This window comes from Myotis yumanensis, unplaced genomic scaffold, assembly GCF_028538775.1.
Source record: "Myotis yumanensis isolate MYYU_CA2020_CCGP unplaced genomic scaffold, mMyoYum1.0.hap1 SCAF_4, whole genome shotgun sequence".
Classification (NCBI taxonomy): domain Eukaryota; kingdom Metazoa; phylum Chordata; class Mammalia; order Chiroptera; family Vespertilionidae; genus Myotis; species Myotis yumanensis.
Window position 1 is genome coordinate 93,434,662 of NW_027223755.1, and position 19,981 is coordinate 93,454,642.

General features: G+C 46.1%; 1 protein-coding gene across 1 annotated transcript in view; it reads right to left on the reverse strand.

Annotated features, from left to right (window-relative positions):
• Positions 1-9,604, reverse strand: part of CIITA (class II major histocompatibility complex transactivator) — a 54,247-nt gene extending 44,643 nt beyond the window's left edge. Inside the window, exon 1 of the mRNA XM_070412979.1 lies at positions 9,309-9,604. Coding sequence (XP_070269080.1) covers positions 9,309-9,591 — 283 coding nt within the window. The 5' untranslated portion in view covers positions 9,592-9,604. The remainder of the gene's footprint in view (positions 1-9,308) is intronic.
• Between the last annotated feature and the right edge of the window lie 10,377 nt (positions 9,605-19,981).

Consider the following 19,981-nt stretch of genomic DNA (forward strand, 5'->3'; position numbering starts at 1 on the left):
ATGATGTTCTCTCTCATCGATATTTCTATCTCTTTATCCCTCTCCCTTCCTCTCTCTAAAAAAAATCAATAAAAAAACATAAAAAAAATAAAAGCACTGGGTTAGGAGCGTGAAGAGCTGTCACTAGTGGGTATGTGACCTTGTGTAATAGGCAGTTAGACATCAGCAGAGCAAGGACGATGGGCCAAGTACAGAAGGTCACCAGGGCAGAAAGCCCGGTGTCGGGCAATGGGCTAAACTGGGAAAATAAGGACCTTGCCCCTAAGGCAGCGGTTCTCAACCTGTGGGTCACGGCCCCTTTGAGGGTTGAACGACCCTTTCACAGGCGTTGCCTAAGACCATCGGAAAACACATATATAATTACATATTGTTTTTGTGATGAATCACTATGCTTTATTTTTGTTCAATTTGTAGCAATGAAATTGGGGGTCACCACAACATGAGGAACTGTATTAAAGGGTCTCGGAATTAGGAAGGTTGAGAACCACTGCCCTAAGGTAACCTTTCCTCCCCTAGCATTGCTGGTCATGCGATCTAGACACTCAGACTTTTAGTTCCAGGCCCAGAAAAGCAGCAAAACTGGACAAGTGCCTCTGTGGCTGCCTCAGGACCATGGGCAGTGACTAATGACCCCCTGCCCTGGCTCTGACCAATCAGTGGAGACCACGACCCTGAAAGAGCGCACCTGGAAAGCTGATGGATATTCTACTAAGACCTTCCCCTGAGACCTCCCCTAAGATTCCCACCTGCAAGACAGAGACAAATACCCTCAGGATGAAGACTCAGTGGGCGCTCTCTTCCTCTGGGGACCACGCTGTGCCATTCCCTGCCCCCTTACTTTCCCCCACAGGTGTGTATCTCCTAATGTCTAAGGCCGTGGTCGGCAAACTGCGGCTCACGAGCCACATTCGGCTCTTTGGCCCCTTGAGTATGGCTCTTCCACAAAATACCACGTGCAGGTGCGCACGTACATTGCGATTGAAACTTAGTGGCCCATGCGCAGAAGTTGGTTTTCAGCCTGGGCAAGTCTATTTTGAAGAAGTACTGTTGATATTTGGCTCTATTGACTAATGAGTTTCCGACCACTGGTCTAAAGGACCCAGGACACTTACAACCAGGGGAGAAGTGGGCAGCTCCTCCCGTGCTAACCTCCTGACCCTGTCTCCAAGGCCCTTTTCTCTGACTTCTCAGTGAGCCAAAGCAGCCCGGCCGAGGCCCTCCTGGAGCTTCTGCCATGCCCTTCCTCGTTTCTCTGTCCAGGTGTGTTTTTGCCATGGCCAATAAATTCTTGCTTGCTTTGCTGCACTTCGTCTCTTGACTGAAATCTTTCCTTTAAGAAGATAAGAACCGAGGTTTCCTTATCTCACCGGCAACACTTGGACCCCTCACTTCCCTTGTGTGGGCCTCAGTTTCCCCATATGAAATGAGGATAACGATGCCTATTTTTGTATGGTGGTTATTTTGAAACAGTCACTGCATTCAGAAGTCCCAGGAGAGGAAGTAGGCAGACAAATAAGAAATGCTAAGAGTCAACTTAGAAATGCTAAGAGTCAATCTGAAACAGAGTCCTGCTTTGGTCGGCTAACAAAACAGAAGAGACGGATATTAGAAATTCCAAGAATTCTCACAGTCCCATGACCTGGTGCCAAGAGAGGCATCCCTGGCCATTCAGCTGTCTTGAGGCCACCTATGGGAGTCCCTTCCTGTCCTCAGACGCAGCCAGTTCCAATGGCCAAGGCCAAAGCAGTTCTGAGTCGGCTTCATGGCAGGGCAGAGCTCGCAGTGAGAGTCAGCCAGCCTGGAGGTGGGCCTGCCTGGATGCCATCATCTCTCACATGGGCGATAGCAGCAGCCTGCCACCTGGTCTCTTCACATCCCCCCTGGCCCCTCCAGACTCACACTCCACAAGACCAGAATCTGATCATGCCTGTGTCAACGCAGAAGGTCTCTGAGCTGATCAGTGACATGTGCTAGTCTGTGTGATTGGCTGGTGGCAGAGCCTGTAGATCACTACAAGGAGGGCCTGGGTGGAGAGAGGCACAGTGCTGCCTTGTCAGGAGCTGATGGGGGTCTGAATTCCAGCAGCCTGATGGTGGAGAGATGAGGAGAGAGTCAGGCCGGTGCCGAGTAGAAGACAAGCCTCCTGAACTGAGTGGATAGGGCAAGGAGTGGGTGGGCAGGTTACCGGTTAAGCCAAGCCCAGATTTTCTCCCTACGAAAGCATCCTGTATTCCTGCTGATGTTCCTCTTCAAAACTCCCCCAGAGGTAGTGACCATTCTCTTGAGCCCAGGGCTCCATACCCTCCTGCTGAGGGGCCTTCTCACTGCTACTGAAGCCAGCCTTGCCCTGGGCATCTGAATGTCTCTGTCTTAAGTCAGGATCTAGCATGACAAAGAGACCTCTCCTTCCCCACAGGCATGCATCCCCGAAACTCTAAGGGACCCAGGAGACTTGCAACCAGGGGAGCACGGGCGTGGCAGCTCGTCCCAGGCTAACCCCCTGAACCTGTCTCCAAGGCCCCCTTTTTTCTGACTTCTCAAAGCAGCCCAGCCGAAGCTCTCCTGTTGCTTCTTCTCTGCCCTTCCTTGTTTCACTGTCCTGAGGGTGTTTTTTGCTGCAGCCAATAAATTCGTGTTTGCTTTGCTGCACTTTGTCTCTTGACTGAAATCTTTCCTTCAAGACAAGAACCAAGGGTTCATCATCTCGCTGGTAGTAGTGCTAAATAAATGATTAAGAAGGAGGAAAGGAAGAAGGTGAGAAAGGAAGGAAAGAGATCAGTGAATAGAGAGCTAGGTACTAGAGGAGGCATGTCAAACTCATGGCCCGCGGGCCCCATGCTGCCCACAGTGAATATTTGTGGCCCAGCCAATATAACGGTATGTAAGAAACGTTTTAATAAAAATTTTGTAACTTAATTTTTACAATATCCTGTTATACATAATCATTAATAATGAACTACAACATTTGCTAATGACTAATTACTATAATCGTGTTGCATTCATTTCCCTTACATGCCTTACTCGAAGGCTCACCATTTCTCTCCACTAATACTAGCAGCGAATATTTTAGCAGCCAATTGCCATGTCATTAGTCTTGGACTGACTTGTTTGGTGTGCGCAACCGGAAATACTTTGCTTTCGGAGAACAAGAAAAATAGGTTTACTTGCATTATGCATATTAATTTGTGCAGTTATTTAGTGTCTGGTAAGTTAATGTTCAAGAAAAAATATTAATTTTTATTAAAATGTTCTATTATTTTATGTTAACAATTAATCATTTATTTCAGCCCTTTGAATTCAGCACGTTTCTATCAAAATAAACCTACGTTTCTATGAAAATTGAAGCTTTTGTTTTTTTGCAGCCCACATAAACTTAAACCTCGTTTATTTGGCCCATGTTAGCCTTTGAGTTTGACATGCTGGTACTAGAGATAATAAAACTGTATGCAAATTAGGCAGGTAAGGAGGTATATGAGAACATAAGCCCATCAGCAGGTATTATACAAACGGATTAGTTAATACATAAGTATATAGGCAACTAGATAAGTAGAAAGACTGATAAGTTGATACATAGATATAAGTAGATAGTAGGTGGGTAGGTAAACCAAGTAAGTTAGAGGGCAAGCAAGTAGGTGGCTGGAGAAACCAATAAACAGTAAGTAAACACACAGGTGTGCTGTTCAAGGTAACAACAACAGAGAACAGAAACCGTCTGTGGTTGGCTCAGGCATCAGGCATGGAGCCAAGCCGAGTATGGAATAGGCAACTGGTCAGCCTGGGAAAAACCCATAGGAAAGTGCCAACTTCCTGGTGCAGGCGATTCTCCTTCTGTGGTTCCTGCGGGTGAAGGTGAAATGGGTCTGACTGGCTGAGAAGCCGTCCAAGGTGAAAGGACAATAGTCACAATAGTTCGTTCGCCAACTTGTCTCCTTCCAGGAGGCACGGAAGGCTCCCCATAGGAGCAGGACCAGGTTCAGGGAAAGGAGGGAGGCGGGCGGGAGGGCACAGCTCCTCTCCTCTGTGGCCCCGGCTCTGGGGCTCTCATCCGAGGGCCAAATGGGGAAGGAAGCTGGAGGAAGGGCTTGGCAGCCTGGGCTGCCCCTCCCTTTCCAATAAATCAGGCAGCATCCTCGAGGGGGCTTTGTTCTACGGTTCCTAGAACAGAGTTCTCATGAAAACAGAGAGCAATGAAACACAAAGGAAAGACAAAGAGAACACTAATATATAAAATCAATGGGGCAGAGGGGTGTCCTACAGCCTCTTGGAAAAGTGCCCTGCTGCCCCTCACTCTGTTCACGAACCCAGGGGCGGTGACATTGGCATTCACCCACAGTTACCTTTCTGTTCCACCTCCGGTCTGCGCTTGCCCCAAAGCCTGATGAGTTAGAACCAACTTTCCTCTTGCCAGAAATGCATGTGCTTTATGTTAGATGAGGTCACTGAATCCTCAGATCCCCACTCTGGGGACTGTTATTACCTCTGCTTCTTAGATGGGGAAACTGAGGCCCAGAGGGGTCCCAGGAAGTGCTCTCAGTCATACCCCTTGGAATCAGGGAGTCATAACTGGAACTCAGGCCCTGAGGGCACAGCGCAATTAACCAATGTGCCAATCTGAGGGCAGGGGCCACACTGCCTCATGGCTCAGATGTCCACAGCACCCGAGCACTCAGCAATGTGTTTGTGCATGAAATGAGTGTCTAGATATTATCTGAGGCTCCCAATGAGGCTGCAGACACAATTGTTTTCTCAACTCCTCAAACTGCTGGTTTATTACTTCCATGTCCAGTTCTCCTTACGGTTAAGCACCCCTAGAATTATTTGTCTTAAAGCCAAGCACTACCATGGAAAGTTTCCAGCTGCTATTTCATTTAAGCCCCACCATAGCCCTGGGAGGTTTATAACACCACTCCCGTTTTAGAGATGAAGAAACTGAGGGTCATAGTGGTTTAATTACATGGCCAGATCACACAGTTGTAAGGAGCTGAACTGGGCCTCAGACCCAGAGCAGTCCAGCTTCCAGCCCGGTTCTTTCCCCGCCACTGCCTTCCTAAGTCTCTCTTTTCTGGCCTTGGATTGCCCTTCCAGGGGTGGTCGCCCACTGTCAACCAAAGAATGCCCGGGCGTTTGCTCTGATTCCCCAATGAAGCTGCTGCATTCTGTCAGGACAAGGACCTCGGTCCCTGGGCCTCCCTGAGCCTGCCTGGGGCTGGATGTGCACGTGCTGCTTTGTGTAGCAGAGTCAGACTCCCAAGGCCACAGTCCCAGAAGTGGGCTTTCTGCACAACTGCCGCAGTCAGTATCGGAAGGTGCCTTCTGAATCATCAGGCTGGTTTCATTTTGAAGCTGGTTAACCGGTTTTTGGTACTTTTACGGTATTCCTTTGAGTTGTTCAAAAGAGGCAGCCAAGCAGAAAGTGCAGCAATAGATCTGGACTTGAGAGATCCAATAGCTTCCCTCTGCAGGCCATGACTTGAGGCAAATTACTTAAGCTCTTTGTGCTTCAGTTTACTCATTTGTAAAGTGAGAATGATGGCAATAAGTGACCTATCCACCTACCCACCCACCCACTCATCTACCCACCCATCCATCCATCTCTCCACCCACCATCCACCCTACCCACCCACTCATCCATCCATCCATCCATCCATCCATCCATCCATCCATCCATTCATCCATCCACCCAACATTCAACAAATACATATTGCACACCTATCCTATGCCAGGCTCCACGCTAGGCAGTTGAGATGCATCTATGATCAAAACATAGATCTCTGACCACGTGGAACTTATTTTCTAATGGGAGAACCAGACAGTAAACAACTGCACACAAAAGTAAAATACATGGAAGGTGAAATGTCAGTCTGGGGGGGTGGGGCACTCAGAGAGTAGAGGGGCAGTTGCAATTCTAGATGAGATGGTCAGGGCGGGCCTGGTTGAGAAGGTGACATCTGAGCAAAGAGCTCAGGACATGAGGTGGTCGGCCAAGAGGGTATCTAGAGAAGAGTGTTCAGGTGGAGGGAACTGCAGGTGCCAGGCCTGTCCCAGGAACAGCCGGGGGCCAGCATGGCTGGAGTATGAGCAAGCACAGGTAGTGATGAGCGCAGAGAGGTGATGGGACCCAGAAGGGCCTTGTAGGCCATTGTCCCGATTTAGCTTCTCCTCTGAGTGACATCAGGGCCAGTGCCGGGTTTAGAGCAGTGGAGGGTGAAGATCGTTATGGGGTTGTGGAGAGAGTTACAAAACTCCACATGATGATTGCCTTTTCTGAACCCTCAGTGAAACTACAATGAGTGCAATTAATTTATAAATCACACTCTTTCCCGTTCTTCGCCCCCCTGAAGGCTGCTCCCTCTCCCGCGCACCACAGCCACACACCTGCCTAGGCCTGGGTCAAGCCTCCAGCCCTGAGGACAGCTGGCCTGGGGACAGTGTGGACGAAAAGGGGCCACATGCTAACCTGACCAGCTCAGGGAAGGCCTGCATGATGGCCTTGCAAACTCAGACCTAAAGTAACCACAAAGGATGGTCTAAAATGAAAGTTTTTTAAAATTAAAAGGCAGTTTATAATGAGTAGGTATGTCCTAGTCCAGTATCTTCCCTATAAAAGATCAACTTTGATCTTGACTGAGCCTATTGTGTTTTTACAATATCAGGGTAACTTGTAACTTCTCTTTTTAGGGACCCCTCAGGACACAACCAAAGCACGAGGGCAGAGATTACAAATTCCCTCACTGTTACTGTTACCATACTAATTGTTGACTGTTAACTATCCTGTCCCCACCTCCGGAAAAGAAGCATGTGCCTATCATTTTACTTTTTATCCGACCCCAGAGGTTCCCTGCCCTCCCCCCTTTGCTTTCTCCCACCTCCCTAATCTATCACCAATGGATTTCATGCAACCCACTTATGTCTCCTCCTTTGATGGTGATTTATAAAAATAGGTGAAAAACCGCCCGTTCTCCCAGAGCATTATCTCACTACATTGAGATTTTGCTTCCTGGCCATTGTCGACAGTTTGGCTCACACTCATAAAAATTCTTTGCAGGTTTGAATGTTTCTTATGTTGACAACAGAAAGAGCAGAAAAGAGAGTTGCTATTCTCTGTCTCTCAGCCTCCTGAAGACCATGGGACCCTGAGCTCAGTTCTCTTTCTAGAGTCATGTGGGGTCAGAAATAAATATATTACATCCCCAGGGAGGAAACACAGTTAATAACAGGAACCCGAGAGAGGAGGAGGGAGGACCGGAGGTGTCGGAAGGAACATGCAGTTGGGGGGTGGGGGGGCTTGTCTAGAAGAGAGGAAGGCTTCGACTTCCCCCAAGGTTGGCCTCTGCACTGCCCAGTGCCCTCCTCCCAGACCACCAAGTGGGTGAGGGCACTCAGGTAAGCAGTCAGGGAGATCATTCAGATGTGAAAGATGTGTCCAGGAGACCACCTGGGTGCGAATTTAACCACAGAGAGCCAAAACCATGTAAATTTATGTCTTGGCAGAAGAGTTGGAGAAATTACTGCACCACCCTGATGCCTAAAGGCAAGACCATCAAAAGGCTCATTCCCCTGCAGACCAGGTTGAGGATAAAAGCTTATCTGTCTTCAAACCCTGCCTCCACCACTTCCCACCTGGGGACCTAGAGTTGTGTCACCTCTGAGCAGTGTCTGCTTTCTTCTTTAAGTGTAGAATAAGGCTGGAGATTAGCAAAGGGCTTAGGATGGATGTGGGAACCATCTAAAGAGGTGCTTGAATGGGCTAGGCCAGTGGTCGGCAAACTCATTAGTCAACAGAGCCAAATATTAACAGTACAACGATTGAAATTTCTTTTGAGAGCCAAATTTTTTAAACTTAAACTATATAGGTAGGTACACTGTTATGAACTTAATTAGGGTACTCCTAAGGCTTAGGAAGAGCCACACTCAAGGGGCCAAAGAGCCACATGTGGCTCGCGAGCCGCAGTTTGCTGGCTACGGGCTAGGCTGTGCCTGGCTCACAGTAAATACTCCCGCAAAGTGAATCACTGCTATTATCCCAGGTTTCCAAGTTACTCTGAAGCCATAAAGGAACCAAGAAGGAGTAGGAATTTATGACACCAAGTCATAAAATTGGAAAGGCACAGATTTGCATAGAGGAGAAAGGACAAACACATGTTTTTGGGAAGAAGGTTGTTTGCAACAGAGAACCTCTTTGTAACTCTGGGGAAGACCTAACATGTTTGAGGAGCCAAGGCTGTGAGTGACACGGTATGGTGTGGACTTGTTTTGTCTGACTTAAGATGCATCAAGTGTCAATGCACTTTAAAAATAAGACACTCTCTCCCTCTGATCTACTTCCTATTGCCTGTCTCTCTCTTTCTCTTTCTCCCTCACCCTCTTTCTACTGCTCTTTCTCCCCAACCCACTCTCTCCCTTTTCCCCTTTCTCCCTTCCTCCCTCCCTCCCTCCTCTCCATCTCTGTCTGTCTCTGTCTCTTTCCATTCTGTCTCTCCCTTCCTTTCTCTCTCCCTCTGTCCTTTGGTTTCTGTCTCTATCCGTGATACAGATGCACATACATAGAAATGCATTACATGCACATATATGCCCACACACATGAACACAAGCCCACTCATATGTGTGCATGTATACATTATGCACACACAGCATCCTCTGCTCTCCAGCCCTTTGGTCCCTCCTGTCTGCGGCATCTCATTTCTCTATCACTGAACCACACTGATTGTGCCTGCATCTGACTTCCCCACTGGACTGTGAGCCCCTTGCATGCAAGCCCGGATCTGTCTATCTGTGGCTCCCAAGTGTCCAGTACAGTGCCTGACACATCAAGGCAGCTCAGAGAGTAAACCAAGTGGGCATTATGCCTCCAGGAGGATTTTTTTTGTTGTTAATCCTCCATTGCTTTTTTTTAGAGAGAATGGAAGAGAGGGAGGGAGAAAGAGAGGGAAATATCCATGTGAGAGAGACACATGGATCGGATGCTTCCCACACGTGCCCCTTCAAGGCCAGATATCGAACCTGCAACCCTTCGGTGCGAAGGCTGACACTCCAACCACCGAACTACACCAGCCAGGGCAGGAGGATTTCCTCTTTAGCAGAGTGGGAAGCGCGCTGTATGCCTCCAGCACGCCCATCATCACAGATTGAGTTCTCCAAGCCCTTGCGGCTCCTGCCAGCTCCACCAGACGGTCTGATTCCTGTCTAAGTCTGCCTTCCCATCTTGGAACAGAAATGACCACACTGACTTTCCTTTCAGAGAGGAAGGGGAATCCTTGAGGCGCCAAGGGCCAGTCGTTGCTCCTGGAGCAAAGGGGATGTCAACTTACCACCATGGTCCTTGTAGCCGGGGTCCCTCTCAACCACTGGGCCCTGCAGCCCATTCCAGGCCCATCCCAAGAGGGCCAATTCTGGGTCTCCTTTCTGCAGCAGCGTCAACGAGATCTTCCTGGCCAGAGCCTCGCCGTCAGGCTCCTGGAGCAGGGCGCAGTGGTACTCCCTGGAGAGAAGCTGCTCCTCCAGCAGGTTGTCCAGGAGGGCCTGCACCTGGCTCCGCTGATGGCTGGAGAGCAGCATCCGGACCTGAGTCAGGATGGTCTGGAAGTGGTTCATGGCAGCGCTCGGAGGAGGGCAGCTGCCCGTGGCCAGAGCCTGGGATTTCTGCTCACCCAGCCTGCAGCATCCAAAACATGAAGTGAAAAACAGGATGAGGGAACCTCTGCAGTTTATTGCAATTTATTCCTGTTTAGGAAGAGTTCCTCATTTGCATTGTAGGCTGGGGTTCCTGGTGAAGGGTTGGACATGGGTTCGTGGGTGGATTCAGACCCCACTGGCATTTGCAGGTACCACCAGTGTGCACGTGCAGAGAAGCCCACAGCTGTGGATTCCATTCGATCTGGTATTTACTGAAATTCCAGCTTGGTATGTACTGAAAGAAAGGGAGCCTGACTCTTCCAGGACCTCTCAGGTGAAAGGCCTTTTCAGATGTTTTATCAGCACAGGAAGGCAACTGGGGCATAAAGGTTAAGCAATTGGGTTTAGAGCCTGAGTTCAAATCCTAGGTCCACTGTTTGCTAATTATGTGACCTTGAACAAGTTATTCAGCCTCCATTCTTCCAGCTTCCATTCTTCCACCTGAAAAGGTAAAGTGATAATAATAGTATTTACCTCATAGAGTTGGATGGAGTGATAATAATAGTACATACATCCAGTGTTTATAGAATACCTATTATCTACAATATGATCAATAGGAGCCATTATTTTAATTCTCATTGCCATTATTATTATTATTATTGATTAATCATGCCAACAATTCTGTGCCATCTTGGGTTTAACCTCACTAAACTTCAGTTTCCTCCTCTGCAAAATCTCCTATGAAAAGTAATCCAATCTCATCTAGTTTTCTTGAGGATTACAAGAGATAATGAATGCATTTAAGGGTCTCAGCATTAGACCTAGTAAGTATGTAATGAACATTAACTATCTATATATATGAAAAGCCAGCAACCACAACATCATAACTACTAGAATGACTGGTTGCTATAACGCCCACTGTGGCCAGTGAACCACCTGGTCAGGGGGTGGGGTCTGCCTGCAAACCTCTCACCATCTCCTCCTCCCAACAGACCCAGCCCCAATCCACCCCGATTGGGGCCTGGCTGACCAGATACCACCCGTGCATGAATTTGTGCACTGGGCCTCTAGTATACTAATATTATCCCCAATTTAGTAATGCACAAAAGAAAGGTTTTGCACAGGAATAGGTCTCTTTCAAAATTTTACTCTAAAAATCCCCAACCTAACTTTTTTTCATAGCTGACTGCTCTCACTGCCCATTCTGAAACATAACCATGACCTGGTTTCCTCTCCTGGCCTCAGCTTTACCATCTCTTAGATGAGACCATTTGCATTCGCTCATTTTTATGAGACAAATAAGGACTGCCATTTCCAGTATGGTTGAGTGGCTCCTACCTGAACAACTCTGCCACAGATAACAACTATAAACTCTGGAGAAAAATATAAAAAATAACTACCTGGAGGTACTGGAGAGTGACCAGAGACGGCAGATACTAGAAGGGAGTCAACTTGTGGAAGATGAGACTATCACTGGTGAATTCTCAGCTCACAAGTTTAGTCTGAGGGAAGGTCACAATCACTGTTGTGCCAGACAAGTAAAACTGTTGAAACATACAAAGTGTTACTGCCCTAAATGACCAGAGGACAGAATTTGGGATAACAATCCCTGCTGGAAAATGGGGGTTGAAATTTGACAAAGGAGAGAGGCACAGAGAAGTTGCTCCAAATTCTATGCATAAACTGCCCAAATATTTAGCTGACCTCCAAATAGCTCAGCTAAGGCTAAAGGAACTGAACTGAGAATTGAGTTGCAACCTACTATGGGGGTGCGGAGTGGATGGGAGTCTTTGCATTTGATGCCAACCAAGTTATGAACCTGCTAAAATAACAAAGAAGTTAACACTGTTCCTATTATAACAGAATCCAGAGTGTTTACAATCTTTCATTCATGATGTGCAGCATCTATTCAAAATGACTTGACTATAAAGAAACAGGAAAAAGAGACCTAGAGTGGAGAGAACACGTTTGGCTTCTGGGGGCCCGTGCTGGGCGAGGTGCACTGTACCTGCGTATCTTGTAAGTCGCCAGCCATTTTCAGTTACTATACCAGAACCTCTTCTCATAGACCTATGAGAAGTGCATCTGCAACTGGATTGATTTCTTAATATATTGGAAGGTTTTTGTTTCCTTAAACTAGTAAGTCATCATACAGAGTTTTATTTTGAGTTTTTCTTTTTGTGCACTGTCCTCATGGCTATACTCTTCAGAGAACTCGTTCCTCTAGGAATCATATTTAATGAAGATATTTCCACATAGGAGTGAGGTAGGTGGGGTATTAAAATGAAAGGGAGGGGGTCGATGCATTTTATTCTGGACTATATTTGAAGTATTAGATGGCTAAGTATTAAAAGCATTCAAATTAAATCCTTAGCAATCAGAACACTTGCTTTATTGGATTTTGCCAACAGCTAATCTGGTCCTCTTTCTGAAACTATTGAGGAAAATAATTAACAATAAAGCTTCCTGTTATAAAGGCAAATAATTAATAATAATAATAAAATAAAGCGCAGAAATTCTGTGAAGCTTAGTCAATTCCATGCAGGATAAATGCAATGCAACTACACCTAGGCACATCAGAGTCAAACTGCTGAAACACAGATCAAAACAACTTGTTACATACAGGAGAGCATTAGAACCCATCAATGCCAGAGACAGTGTAGCTATACAGGAGGTCCTTGGGTTACATCGGAGGTCTGTTCCTACGGCGTGATGTAACGCGATTTTCACCGTAAGTCGGAACCCACCTATATAAGCACCTACGTCACTCACATGGAGCACATACACAGCAGTAATGAAGTGAAACAGTAAAAATAATTTAAAAGAAAGATAACAATTCCTTTACTTGTGATAAATAAATAATAAAAAACACAAAGCGTATATATATATATATATATATATATATATCTACACTAATAAAAGAGAAACATGGTAATTGGCGTACGACCGCTACCCTTTTCATTGGATAATCAGTGAGTATATGCAAATTAACTGTCAGCCAAGATGGCAGCTGAGAACAGGATGCTTGGTTGCCCCAGCGATAGAGAAAACCAAGGTTCCCGCCTGCAGCTGCGGGGCTCTGAGCTCCTGAAGCAACAGCTCCAAAAGATACATGTTTCAAGTAGAAGCTAAAAGATGACGGTTAATCTGCAAACTCAGGCTCCAAGCGGTAGAGCGAAGCCAAACAGCCCTGAAGCCGCAGAGCAGAGAGGCCTCACTGCCCGGGGATCAGCGGAGCAACGAGGCCTCCCGCCCCGATATCAGCGGAGCCGAGAGGCCTCCCCGGCCGGGGAATCAGCGGAGCCGAGAGGCCTCCCGGCCCCTGGATCAGCGGAGCCGAGAGGCCTCCCGCCCCCGATATCAGCGGAGCCGAGAGGCCTCCTGGCCCCTGGATCAGCGGAGCCGAGAGGCCTCCCGGCCCCGGGATCAGCGGAGCCTGATGGAAGCCCTGTGTGTTTATGCACCCTGGGGGTGCAGAGGTCCTGTCCTAGGCAGAGGCCTATGGCGAAATTTTCGACTCTGAGAAGCAGCCTACGGGCTGGAAGGCGGCTCCCCTGACCTCAGTGCTGGAGAAGACCATTAAGCAGAAAACTAAAGAAACTGATTTTACATCATTTCCCAGGTGGAGAACAGTTGGCATGTAAGCCCCTGACCAGTGCCCAGCCTCTCCTCTGTCAGTCTATCTCACTCTTAGGTACCATGTTCTTTGTTCTGTCTTAACTGCAACTCATTTTTAAACTAGATTGCTTTTTAAAGAAGACTAAATAAAGTTTCCCTTAAGTTATTTAGGTGGTGCTGGGGCTGCTGGGGGCCTGATAGAAGACACAAACACACAACAGGTGGCCTGTACCCAGCAGCTCCAAGGCCGGCCACCTTGGTGCTGGGGCTGCTGGGGGTATCAGAGACACAAACCGGCAGGCCTGGCACCCAGCAGACCCGAGGCCTTTGTGGCAGCACTAAGGAGCAGCAAGCCAAGTGGTAGGAAGCAGCAAACAGCTGGGCAGTAACAAGGGAGGGGTCCCGGACTGCAAGAGGGCACATGCTGGGCTCAGGGACCCCCCACCCATCCCCAGTGCACGAATTTCGTGCACCAGGCCTCTAGTATATATATATATATATATATATATATATATATATATATATATATTGAAATGACAGAACTTTTTTTTTATAAACATATGGGAGATGGTGACGTAACCACGAAACGATGTACGTCGAGTCTGATGTAACCCGAGGACTGCCTGTATCTTGGAAGAACTGAGAGGAAAAGCAATTGTCAACCTAGATTTCTAAACCCAGTGAAAATATTCTTTAAAAATGCAGAAAAGATAGATATTTTCAGGTAAAAACAAATAAACAAACCCAAACTAAAAGAATGTGTTGCATCAGACCTGCACTTCAAGCATTGCTAAAGTAGCCCTAGTCGGTTCAGCCCATGGACTGAAGGGTCGAGAGTTCCATTCCCCAGTCAAGGGCATGTACCTTGGTTGCAGGTTTCCAATCAGTGTGTCTCTCTCACATTGATGTGCTTTTCCCTCTCTCTCCCTCTCCCCCCTCCCTTCCACTCTCTCTAAAAATCAATGGAGAAAATATCCTCACTCCTGGGGTGAGGATTTAAATAAAGCTAAAGTAATTTCTTTATGTGGAAGGTAAATAATACCAGTTAGAAACTCAGATCTACAGGGATGGTTGAAGAGCAATAGAAATAGTAATCTCTGGGTACAGATTTAAAAGCTGTTTTTTTCTCTTATTTAAAAACATAAAAAAATAAAGCAAAAGTTATAGCATTGTCTTGTGACTTTTAAATATATGTATATACTAAAGGCCCAGCACATGAAATTCGTGCACGGGTATGGTCCCTAGGCCTGGCCTACGATCAGGGCCATCTTCCCTGGCTGCCCATAGCCAGCCCTGCCCCCAGCATGGGTCACTCTGTGTGTGGGGGGCAACTGGCATGGCGGGGGCCTTGGCCTGGCACTGCCCGCATGCCCTGCCACCCACTCCCAGTTCCCTGTTCACCATCAGGCGATCGGAGCCTGCCGGCTGGGGAAAAGGACCAAGAGGTGGTAAGTGCGCCTCATAGTGACTGGTCCAGTGGTTGTTCTGGTCATTCTGCCGTTAGGGTCAATTTTCATATTACCCTTTTATTATATAGGAATAGAGGCCTGGAGCATGGATGGGGACCAGCTGGCCTGCCCTGATGGGGGCCTCTGGATCCGGGTGGGGGGTCCCTGCTGGGGGTGGGGCAGGCCTGGGCAAGGGGCCACGGAGTTCTGGTCGTTCTGGTCGTGATGGCTTTACAATCCTTGGCTTTTTATATATATAGATAATATATATGATGACTATAGCATAAAGGATGGTTGGACCTATACAGTTGCAAGGCTTCTATATTTTATATCAAGTAGGAGAAATGGAAGATGTATATTATAATCCCTTTTGCAACCACTAAAACATACTGTAAAGGGGTATAGCTAAACAGCAACTAGAAATTAATACAGACTTTTAAATGAAATGGACTCTCAACTCTTGGTTTGAATGAGCAGTCAACAAGATCATGACATTATAAATTTTGTGCATAAAGGCAGAAGGGGAAATTACTCAGCTCTTATTCTCACCTAACAAAATATGTATGCTTTTAAGCAAACAGAGATGTCAATGTAAATATTACTCCCAGGGTAACAAATTATCAATTAAGATCATTGAAATTGCATACGTTATAAGCATTAAAGAGCAAATTCACAGGGCAAATCAATAATTTTTTGCAGGCTGGGATCTTAAGACTCATTTGTACAAATAACACTTTCAAGAATTTGTGAACATGGAAGTCACTGGTGAAATTGGCAAAAGCAATTTTAGGTGATGGATGGAAGCACAGAAAGACAAACCAGAGGAAGAATGACTTCAAGTTGAGAAAGCAAAGGGGGATAATTTTGACAGCTTGTTGTTGGAGGAGGTCAAGAGAACCTGACCACTAGTTGACCCTTGAGCTGGACCTGGACAGTTGAATATTCTTCACCACCTCCCCTGCCCTTGGAATATACGTCCTGCCCACTGTTCCCAGAGCCAGAGCCATTTTCAAGGACACAGCCTTGAGAAAGCAATGCTTTGTTGACCATCTGGATGGTGTGCGTGCCTGAGCCCAGTTAAGACCTCTTTGTAACTTTTAAGATTCTGGCAGGAGGATGTGGAAATCTACTTGTCTTTCAGTCACCCTGTTTACTAAAGATGCTACCTAGCAAAAAAGAAAAAAGAATCCTATATGATAAAAGGCTAATACGCAATTTATCCCCTCGACCAGGAGCTCCACCTAAAGTTCGAGCAGGGGGCGGGGCTAGTCGGCCAACCTCCCACATCCCTTCCCCCTGACAGGTCCGGCCCGATCGCCCCGATCAGGGCGGGCAGGCCAGACCCCACCCGTTCACGAATTCGTGCACTGGGCCTCTAGTAGTTTTGTAATCACAGACGAAGCTTTGCATTTTGACACAGGTCTTCTCTCATGACGGGAGAACCAGATGGGTACGTGTGCCAATGTTCTCAACTTTATCAGCACCACCTTTGCGATGCTGAACAGTGTCTGCTTTACTGCAGCTCCAGGGGAAGAGGAAACTTCCGCCGCTGTCCCCTCTTTCTGAGAGTTCTATTTCCAGCAGTGAGGAGACCATGCAGTTTCTTGGACAAGGCAGTGATGCCCATCAATTAGACCTGAGAGGAAAAGGAGCTTTGAGGAGCTTAAAATGTAGGAGTTAAGAAAGAAGGAACCAAAAGAGAATTTTCACAGACGGAACACCTGGCGTGGAACCCTCAGCCGGGCTGTGGAGGAGTTGGCAGGGGTTGCTGGGAGCGATAAAGAATCTGTGTTCTTTTTGTTTTTGTTTTTTTTTAAGTGAACAATGCACAAAATAATGAATTTATATCTCAATACATTCTCCTGCCACACATATTTTTCATCAAATTGAGATCATATTGAAAACACAGTATTTGTGTTTGATTTCTAAAAATAATATACCATGTCAACAATATACTTGAAAAATATTATTGTTGACAGTATCCCATTGTTTGGAATAGCCCAGTCTATACTTGTTGGTCTTTTAGGTTGCATTCGATCTTTTGATCGTTACAAATTCTGCTGCAGTAAAGAATCTTGTAACCATATCCTTTTACATTTACATAATCTGATATTTCACATTAGCAATAGCTTTACTCTTTTTGTTTAGAAGTTGTTTCAACTAATATAAAACAGAGAACAGACTGATGGTTGCTGGAGGGGAGGAGAGTTGGGAGGCTGGGTGAAAAGGGGGAAGGGATTAAGAAGTACAAATTGGCCCTAGCCGGTTTGGCTCAGTGGACAGAGCATCGGCCTGTGGACTGAAGGGTCCCAGGTTCAATTCCAGTCAAGGGCACATGCCCGGGTTGTGGGCTCAATCCCCAGTGGGGGGCATGCAGGAGGCAGCCAATCAGTGATTCTCTCTCATCCTTGATATTTCTATCCTCTCTCCCTCTCTCTTCCTCTCTGAAATTAATACAAATTTTTTTTAAAGTAGTACACATTGGTAGTTACAAAATAGTCACAAGGATATAAAATACAGCATAGGGTATATAGTGAATAATATTGTAATAACTATGCTTGGTGCCAGGTGGACACTGGAAATATGGGGGAATCACTTTGTAAAGCACATGATTATCTAATCACTATCTGTATACCTGAAACTAATACAAAATAATATTGAATGTAAACTGTAATTGAAAAATAAAATTTAAAAAAAGGAACTTGTGCTCTTCAGGACCTCACCTCCGAGGCACTTGAGAGAGAAAAGCCATCCCCAAGCGTGTAAGGTGGGGATGCTGGACATGAAAGAGCAAACACTGCATGCACCTCGGGGACACGAGTAGCTCTCCCAGCCACGTGACAGCTGCCTTCCTCTTTCCTATCGATCCAGCCACTACCCCGTCATGAGTTTATTCAGGAAAACCTGAATGCCAGCCTCCACTCGCCGCTGACTCACTGTGCCACTGCAGGCAAGGCATTTCCTCTCTCTGGACCACAAAGCCGTCACCCATGAAGCAAATGGGTTAGTTAACACGATCCCCGAGGTTCCTTTCTGTTCTGAGAAGCTGCCGTTTTCAGGGACACGTGTTACCCAGCTGCCGGAGCCATTGGTCTTGGAGCTCCACTCCAGGACATTTCTGCAATTAGTCACGAGTTAGCATTTCCCTCGTGGACAGTACGCTCCCCCCTCCCTGCACGCCCCCCCCCCCCGCCCCCGCCGCATTATTTCATTTCTCAGAGAACTTGTACTATCATCTACCAGATATTTGCTTTAATCTGGCGTATTTATTTAATTTATCAGAGAAGGAAAGGTCATAAACCCATCATATCACTTGCCCAAGACTAGTAGGCAACTAAGACAAACACAAAGTAAAATGTTAACATGAAACTTTTTTTCCTTTTCTCTTGGTCTAGTCTAACTTTAACATCTAACACTTGCTAAAGTGTGGTTAGCAAGTGTTAGATCTTAAAGATAGACCAGCACCAAGCTGAAGCTGTCTGCATCTGCAGATGGCTAAACATTATGCTAAGCGAAATAAGCCAGTCAGAGAAAGACAAGTATCACATGATCTCACGTATATGTGGAGTCAGTCTAATGTACAAAATAGATCCAGAGACATGGAAGCATGCAACAGACAGGAATCTCAGAGGGAATGGCAGGAAGAGATTAGCCAAAGAACTTATATGCATATACTAGTATGCATAACCCATGGAAACAGACAATAATGTGGTGAAGGCCTGGGGGAGGGGGACAGGCGGAAGCTGAGTGGAGGGGGTCAATGGGGAACAGAAGGGGGACATCTGTAATAATTTGAACAATAAAGATAACTTTAAAAAACAAATAAAAGCTACCAGTATGGATGTAGAAAAATGGGAACTCTCCTACTCTCTTGGAGACCAGATAGAATCGTGCAATCACCTAGTGTAACAATTTGGCAATACTCAGAAGATGGGAAAAGTATACTATAGTATATCTAGCATTTCCACTCCTCAGCATGCACTCCAGGAAAATTCGTACACGTATGCACATGACACATGAAGCATCATTATTTGTGGGCACTCAGATCTTTCAAGAAGTATATACTTGAAACCTATATGATCCTATTAAGCAATGCCACCCTATTAAATTTAATAAAAACATGTTTTAAAGCCTGTTGCTTAAGTGACTGGAAAGTCCTTAAAAACAACAACACAAGAATAGATATAAATTTTTTTTGGTAAATATTCTGGAGTGTGTGTGGCTTTAATGAATTAAATGGAATTTAATTGAATTGAAGGAATTTAATGGTTGTTAAAATGAAGTTAGTCAAGTCAATTACACATTGGAATATAACCCAAATTTTAAAGGTTCAATGGTTGTCTTTACATTTTTTTTCTCCCTTTGTTTCATAATAGTATGGTGTTACCACCATAATATAAACGTAAATCCATAAGCTGTTTAATCCATGAGAGTGTCGTATTTCTAGGAAGAGACCAGTAAAACAGGTTACTAAGGGCTCTGAATTCAGCTACAGGCATTCTCCTCCTGAGCTCACCGGCTAGTACACTCTCCACACCTTCGGTGGCATTGGTCCATTCATGATTGCCCACCTGCAATTCCTTCCAGAATCATCATAAGTTATGTATCATTAGGGCTATCGGCCTGCACTTCCATGAAAAACGGATGATTTGAAGGAAAAGGGCTGTGCATCTTTTGTGCATTGAAGGATTGTGTCTAAAAGTGGTTTCTGTTGGACAATCCAACAGTAGCAAAGTGACCAAGTTAAACCTGTCTCGTGGATGGCAGCTATCTGGAGCAGAGCGAGATGTTGGCAGGTGTGAGTGCCATTCCCAATTCTGTTTACATTCTCTGTTTCTTAAAATTGTTCGATTTTTGTTATAAAGTTGGATGGTTTTTATGGTAAAAGCAAATGCTTCTATATTGCACATAAGCTTAAGAATGGCTATCTCCGAAGAGACAACCAAGATGGCGGCATAGGTAAACACCTGAACTTGTTGCCGCACACAACCACATTAAAACTACAACTAAAAGACAAAACGACTATCATCCAGAACCACAGGAAGGCTGGCTGAGTGGAAATTCTACAACTAGAAGGAAAGAGAAAAGCACACTGAGTCTGGTAGGAGGTGCAGAGGTGTGGAAGTGTGGAAGTACAGAGGTGAGGGCGAAGGAGGCTGGCAGCTGGGTACGCTGTTGTCTTTTTCAACCGGGAGGGAGATACAAGCTCCTGACTGCTCAGAACTCTAGTTCCGGCCTAGAATTTGGGGACCCAGACTAATATGGAGAGAAACTGGACTGTCTGGCATTGGGCCGGAACGTGA